This window comes from Empidonax traillii, unplaced genomic scaffold, assembly GCF_003031625.1.
Source record: "Empidonax traillii isolate 1590-97213 ecotype Southwest subspecies unplaced genomic scaffold, ASM303162v1 scaffold1834:size56880, whole genome shotgun sequence".
Taxonomy (NCBI): Eukaryota; Metazoa; Chordata; class Aves; order Passeriformes; family Tyrannidae; genus Empidonax; species Empidonax traillii.
In genome coordinates, this window is record NW_020957027.1 from 1 (window position 1) to 7,754 (window position 7,754).

General features: G+C 47.5%; 1 protein-coding gene across 2 annotated transcripts in view; it reads left to right on the plus strand.

Annotated features, from left to right (window-relative positions):
- The first annotated feature begins 1,431 nt into the window (after nucleotides 1-1,431).
- LOC114071093 (protein Shroom1-like) overlaps nucleotides 1,432-7,754 on the plus strand; it is a 15,332-nt gene continuing 9,009 nt past the window's right edge. For both annotated transcript variants that reach the window (XR_003574000.1, XM_027908774.1), the window contains exons 1-4: nucleotides 1,432-1,491; nucleotides 2,785-2,936; nucleotides 4,940-5,618; nucleotides 6,983-6,986. Coding sequence is in view for 1 of the 2 variants with exons in the window: in XM_027908774.1 (XP_027764575.1) it covers nucleotides 5,045-5,618; nucleotides 6,983-6,986 (578 nt within the window). In the remaining variant the exon portion in view is untranslated. The remainder of the gene's footprint in view (nucleotides 1,492-2,784; nucleotides 2,937-4,939; nucleotides 5,619-6,982; nucleotides 6,987-7,754) is intronic.

Here is a 7,754-nt window from a genome sequence, read left to right on the forward strand (position 1 = left end):
TGTATATTTGGTGGTTTTCTCTTGTTCCAGTGGAATGTTCTGTAGTAACTGGATATGACATTACTGTCTGCCCCAGCCCAAAGGCAGGCACAATTATGGTTAACATCTGGATGAATTAGACTGAAAACAGACATCCTCTGGTAAGGAATAGTTTCTGTTTCTTATGTCAAAATACAAAAGTTAAAGACCTAATGGATTTTTTAAAATACCAGGTAATTAATTGACTTCATAATCCTTAATTTCTATAGAAGAAAATGGAAGTATTGTTTGCTAATGATAATTTAGACTGGGAATGTGCTTTGAAAGAATGGAAAAGTTACAGGATTTACTGAGGGTAGTAAGGAATTAGAAAAATCAATTTGTAGTTAGGAGAAGTGGTGAGAACATGAGAGAGCTGGGTCCTGCTCCTGTTTCTGGGTGAGCCAGACTGACCCTGTCACCCCTCTGCTCTGGGAAGGCCTGGTAGGATTCTCTGTCCAAGGTTTTCCCTGCAGCTATTCCCGAGATGGGAATGGCTTTGGGAATGCAGTGAAGGGTCTGTGTTTCTGTGTCATTCATGAAGTTCAGAGCACACAGTCTAAAACTTGCCAAGCTCAGCAAAGAGCTGCTCAGTACGTTTTTAAGGAGTAGAGAATGAATTGTTCCTCAAGCTATGGTGAAATTTATTTCTGTTCACACAAGGCATAAACCTCCTCTAAATCCCACTTGGGTTCTGTTTGGGGACTCTCTGGCGCTTTGACTTTCCCTGGTTCCCAGCAGCAGGGTTTGTTTTCCTCCAGGCCTGTGTAAGCCAAGTGTGAGAGTTTTTATCCTTGGGTACTGATGCACTGTATCCTTGCAGCCATTAGCTACCTGCATCAGAGTTCTGGAAACTGCACTGGATGAGGAATTTGGGGTTTAGATTCTTCAGAAACCTTAGGAAGAAAAATACAGATTAGCAGAATGTGTCTGCTAATCATCTAAAGGGGATGTCATCTGCTATGTTTGGCTTCTTGTTTGAAACCTAAAGCTGAAAGTCCAAGGGGATAAAATCCTTGATGATAAGCTAGACAAAAAATAAGAAAGGGAAAATATCTATTTAAAAAAAAAAAAAAAGTCAGCTAAGAGAGAAACAGGGACTTTCAGGTTCTGCATGGGCATCAAGTTCTGTCCAGGAAGACCAGGATGGAGATCTGGGAACCTGTGCTAGATCATCAACCATGATCAACCTGCTGAAGGTTTCTGGGATACCAGAGCCTGTACCTGACTTCCCCAGGATTTTGGCTTCTCTAGGCTGCCCCAGGACAGGCAGTGGATCATCTGCTGAACCAAGAGTCTCTCAGATGATCTTTGGGTAGCAATTGGATCTCACGGTCTGTGGAGCAGATGGGTCAGGTGCTGCAGCCTGGGCAGCTGATTGGAATCTGAAGAATGTCAGCTAATATTTACATCAGAGGTTTACCCTTTGATAAGGAACAGGTCATTCACAGGCATGAACATGACATAGTATTGGTAGGCTGGTCACAGTGTTTGCTTTGCATTTTGCACACTTGTCCATCTCCTTGAGAACAGTTGAGTATTGTAGTTTGATCTGGATTAATAGCTGTGGTTTTCCCCTTCATTTTCATGGAGCCATTTGTTTAAAAAGGGCAGTTCTACAGAAAGAGAGCTATGAAAGTTTGAACTCTGCTTATGTTTATTAAGGAAAATGCTCATTCTTGCTTCTCTGACAGAAAGACAGTGTTGGTAACTTCCAGGGACCTGCACAAGCTCACAAATGTAGTATGGAGTGGGTTTGGTGCCAGGGGCTGTTTTTCCTGGGTTGCTGAGGATAAATCAGAGACTTCATAAAGAGAATACCTGTGTTTCTGATGGGTGATGGTTTGTTTGGGCAAGCATTGTATAACTCAGGTGAGTTATGGATCAATTCTGGCACCCTGCACAGTCTAAATGAGGTCAAACAAGACCAAACTGCGGTAGAAGAAATCCTGCCCATAAAAGACAGGTAACTTGTTAACTGACTGCAGTCTGGAGTCCCTGCTTTTTCTCTGTCCACAGTTAATTTGCCAAAGACATGAGGCTTTGACCTTCTGAGTTGGTTGCAAAGAATTCAAGGTTGTGCAATGCAAACCTTTCCCCAGAACAGAAGAGGTTGATGCAGTGACTTGTGTTTAACAGAGGTCTGTGAGGGACTGGAGTCTTCAGCAGGACACAAATTGGCTCTTAACACTTGGGGACTGTTTGATGACGTTTGGGTGAAGTGTTTTCAGTGCAAGCTCTGGTACCTGAGCTGAGAACTCGTACAGCATGAGCTGCTCAGTGGGGATTTCCTGGCATTGCCTTGCCACTACTATTTTATCTTGTTTTTCCTATCATTATTATGGTGGAAACTTGGGACAAATATTGTTCTGAGACAAGACATCATTATCTCAGCCCAGAGTCAGCCCAGCCTCATGCACAGTGTCCTCTGTCATCTGGGTTTTGTTCTTCCTCACCCATCAGCCTGCTGGGAAGCCTCGGGCAGGCCCCATTCCCTGCAGACACCCTGTTTCTCTTCTGTGTTTCTCCCATCTCTCTGTTTGGTCAGATGATAAAGCAGAGAGGGTGTGCTTTATATTTGCAAACTGCTTCACACACAAGGCTGTGCTCTGTGTGGGGTCCTGTGGGCAGTTCTGGGGTAAATATAAATATAATAAACCAGTGGATGGAAGTCAAGTCAACACAAGTGTTAATACACTTTCCTTTGTCTTCCAGTGGGTTTGGTTCTGATAGACTTTAATTTAACATTTTTCTTCTTGCTTTCAGTGGTTTCCAATGAAAATACTGCAAGCCTGTCTGGAATGTGCAGGTTGTATTCCAGCCTTGCCAGAGCGTTTCTGAGACCCAGAGACAGAGCAGTCCCTGAGGGAGCTCCTGCACCTCCCAGCTGAGAACAATTATGTCCTTGTTCCTGTCAGGTGAGCTTTGAGTACATGAATGTTTTTCTCTCGTGTGGGAAAGAGAAGGCAGTTTTCACACAGTTCCTTAAACACACTGAGATCAGTGATTGTGCTGCCAGGGTTTAGGAAATATCCTCTCCAAAAGAAATATGACAAGTTTTCCCTAAGGTGTGTTTCAGTGTCAGAGGTCCTTACCTTGGTCTTCTAAAATACAGGTATTCTATTTCCTCTTATTTCTGGTATCACCTGAGTCAAAGATTCTTCACTGTATTCCCAAATTCACTGTACATCACAATCAGGAGATTGAAACAATGAGGGAAAAGAGATGCTGGGAATCATTGGAATAGGAAAGCAGAAGAGAACTTTCACTGGCAGACATAAACCAAACCACAACTGTTATTTCCACAATTGCTGTGGAAAGTTAGAGCCAAATTCTCGCCGTAAATCAGGGTGGCTCCATTAACTCCTGTGGATCTGTGCCAGCACATCCCAGACAAAGACTTGGCTCTATTTATAGCACTGTCAGTAACAGAACTGCTTGGAGAGGTTCCACTGGGAGAAAAATTTGATTAAAACGAGGCAGATAAGAATGACAGAGGAATCTGCCCTCTGGGGCTGCTGTGGAATGTGGCTCCCAGGGGATTGGATCCCCAGTCCCTGCAGGTACTGCTGAGCATTCCCAGCCCAGGTGGGACAGACCCCGGGGCCCTGTGAGCTCAGTGTGATGGCAGCTGTGGCACAGTCTGAGTCTGCACTAATGCCAGGGCAATCATTCACTTCTTTTTAGCTCTCTGGCTTCAGAAAACCCAAGGTTCCCTTTCACCAGGTATGGAAGGGTTTTATTTCTTTAAAGTCCTTAATGTGCCATGGTGACAAGGGTGGGGAGTGTCATCATCAGCCACTGATCCTTCATGTTTCCTATGTGACCCAGTTATTCAGGGACACACAATAAAGTTTCACAGCTGTGTTTCAGAAGATCTTTAAAGAGGGAGAGAACTTCTCCAGGCATACTTGAGGTGATTTCTTACTGAAATTTCAAAAAAGAGCCCAGCAGAAATTCCCACTGTGTGGTGTTAGGCTGTTCTCAGTTCCCAGAAACTAGTTAATTTATTTAGTGTGCCTCACCAGTCCAAGTTTCATTTATAGATTAACTTGTGTATTTTGGCTCCTATCCATCTCTTCCTTTGGCTCAAAATGAATGATACCAGGCCTGTCTTTGAAACAAGGCAGGAATGTGAAGTTTTTTGATTAAAGAGCAACAGCATCCCTAAAACCTCTTTCTGCCAGCTTTGTAAGGCCCTGCCACAGAAGTATGACATTGGAAATGGCAGATTAGGGTCTGGTGAGTTCAACCTTTGTGAAGAAATCAGACATGTAATATTCTGGAGAGCTCTGGAAACAGTTTGTGTCTCCTCAGAAGGCCTGTCACTGGAGCAACTTGTTTTCAAGACTGTTTGCTTTATTTAATAACTAATCAGTCTTCAGAGCTGTTTTAAGTGAGGATTCCTAACCAAGGTCACTGGCCAGCACCTGTGTGGTGCCAGCTCAGTCCTGTCTGAGGGGCTGGTACTGCCTGTGGGGGTGTCAGGGGGGTTGTTGCTCACAGGGGGTCACGCTGCTGGTGGAAGCATCTCCTGTGAGTCTTCTGTTGGCCCATTGAGTGGCTGCTTGTGCAGATCCATTTGTGAAAGCAAACCTGGGGGCATCTTGCACAGCCCTCAGAGGAGCTGTCAGGTGCTACTGATGAGCACAGGCTGTTTTCTGGACTCTGTATAAGTGGTGTATTTGTTGTGGGTGAACTCTGAGCCGGTGCTTTTTTCTAGTCCGTTTGCTGTGTTTGCAGGGGGGTTCCTGGCTGCAGCCATAAATATTGACTGTCTTAAAAGCTGTGACTTTTTACTGACGTCAGAATGTCTCAACAAGATGCTCTCTGAGTCTCAAGGCACTTTCTATGAGTCTGTGAAAAAGTGCAATGAGAATCCTCCCACTGAGTTTTTTCCTGTGTTTCTCTTTCTTTTAAGGACCTTCTAGATGTTATTGGAATGTGACTACAGAGAAAAATGTTCTTTTCTAATGACTCGGTTATGGACTTCTGATCAGCCTTGGATTTCTAGGAATGCTGCAGCATGGCTTCATTTGGGAATGAGATGGAAAGGTGGACTCACGGGCAAGGTGGCAGAAGTGGGGAGGTGGTAGAACCTGTGATGTGCCCTGGAAATGATGATCATCTTGTGCCAGTGAAGGCGATTGGCAGCCCAGACCATGCCCTGCAGCTCCCCAGAAGAGCAGACTCTGCCTACAGCTCTTTCTCAGGGGGCTCAGAGTGTCCCCCCCGCCCGTGCTGTGGGGAATGTTGCCGTTTGCCCTACATGGACTCGGAATACGTCAGGGGGATTTACAACCTCAGTGCTGCACCCCCTGAGCTCAGAGCCCTGCAGCCACACAGGGCAGCAGGGCTGGGCACCCCTCCCAGCTCTCACAGCCCCAGCCCCAGCCTCCCCCATCGCTGTGGAACCACTCCCACCCCAGGGACTTCAAACCAGGGCCCTCCACCCCTGGCAGCTCCTCCACCTTCCCCTCCCACGAGACTCCACAGCTCCAGCATCACCAGGCACCGTGAACACTCAAGAGGGGGACACAGCTCTGGAGGGCACAGTGTGTGTAAGGTGCAGGTGCAGCCAGCCCCTGGTGTGCAGGACAGTCAGCTGGCACACAGGGATGCACCAGGGAGTCAACACCGGCATGGACTCACTGAGCGAGACCTACGGCCTGCTGGGGAAAAGACTCTGGAAAACAAGGGCCTTTCTTCTGATTCTACAAATGAGGTATTTGTATCAAACATTCAGGGGTTAAAGACAGGGGGAAATGGAGAGTGGAACCCACCCCAACAACCTACAAAGAGAAGCAATCCACATGTTTTCAGCAGACCTTCTTCGTTCATTTTTCAAGAATATTTAAAGACAGACTCTGTGGCAAATGTACCCAAAATACTTTCTGCTTACAACTCAGTTCATGCTTATAAAATTCCCAACAAGAGGAACTCCAGGTCCTATCACCCAGCACATTCCAAGCCCAACGCTGTTAATGATCCACAAGAAGTCAAACAGTGTCCCTGTGGGGTGCAGAAACCAACTGCCAGAGAAGAGACTCTGCCAAGCACCGTGCCAGGACCCAGCCAGAGAAAGGGGCCCTTGCCCTGTGCTCAGGACCTGCTCTGTGCCCAGTGGCATCCAGATGTGGATCAGGATGTGTTTGAGGACAGCTGTGACTTAAAATATATGGAGAATGCTCTCCTAATTAAAAATGCTTCCAGGAAGCTGAACAGTTGTACAGACAAAGATCAGTGCTATGATTCTGAAGGAAAAACTGGGAGAGACGTCAGGCAGCCAGTCCTGAATCAGCAAGCCAGAGTGCAGAGGTCAGCAGTGCCCTGCAGCTGGGGGGCTGTGGGAGCAGAGCACCCTCAGCACGAGGGGCTGGATCAGGGAAGGGAGCGGTGCTGTGATACCAACATGGCTTTTCTCAGACCAAAGAAAGATTCCACATCTCACTTAGGACGTGAATCCCAGGAAGGAAAACAGGCCAATAACAGCAATCCTGACCTCAGCACGTGTCTGGAACAAGAGGATCCTCCTGCTCAGAAACACCCACCTAAACTCCAAAGCAAGCTCTCAGGACAGCTGTGGGAGGGCTGTGCTGGTGAACAAATAACCAGGCAGATGACTCCCATGCTTTACTATCTTTCTGGCGGGAAACCCAGCGATGTCCCCCATCCCAACCAGCTCCCCCACAGCCAGGGGGACTCCAGGAGGTCACCGAAGGCACTCCCTTCCAGGGGCTGTGCCACCTCAGCACAGCGGGTGGAGATGCAAAGCCCTCAGTGGCAGGGGCACAGCCACCACCGCGGGGACAGTGCTGACCTCCTGCTCCAGAGCCAGGACCTCACCCTCGGCAGCCCTGCCTCATTCACAGAGGAGAGCTTCAAGAATGACTACAGAGAGAGGCTGAAAGAGGCTCAGAAAAAGGTTCTTAAAGAAACCTCCTTTAAGAGAAAAGACCTGCAGATGAGTTTGCCTGTCAGACTGAGACAGAAACCCTCTAAAAGGCCATCAATTGAACACCTTCGGTCTTTCTCGTTGTCCAGTGCAAACGAGGATGCCAAACCTGCTCTTTGCTCCCCTTCTCATCTGGAATCACTGGAAAGTTTCAATAAAGATGGAGAAATACAGAAAGCACAAACAGGTCGAGAAGGGGGAAGGAAAAGGGTAACCAAAGAGGAAAAGAAACTGTGCTATTCTGAGCCTGAGAAGCTCGATCAGATAATGGATAAGGAAGTATCTTGGAGTCAAGTTAGGGATGAAATCACTGAGCAAGATATTGTGGCAGGCAGGAGAAGGGGTCTGGAGAACGGAGGAAGGGCACTTTCCAGTTCCAGTATCTCCAGGACAGAGCTGAAACAAATCCAGCACACTGCACTGATGGAATACATGGAGAGGAAGATCAGCCAAAGGCCAGGTGGTTCACAGCAACTCCCCCTGCATCAGCCACCCCTGCAGAAGAGGCTGGCACATCCCAAAGGGCCTCCTGGCAAGATTTCCAACCCAAGTGGGAGCAGTAAGATGCAAAATGATGAGGTTTTCCACCAAGTTTTCCCTAGAGAAAAATCACCAGATGTTTTTCCTGCCTTGGCTTTTGCTGCCCTGCCGAGCGTGAGCAGCAAGGGTGATCCCAGCAGAGCACATGGGAGCTGCACCAGCAACTGTCCTGCAGCTGAAAGGCTCCCCCAGGCAGGTGATCCTGCATCTGGGACAGCTCCTGACAGATCACAATCCACTC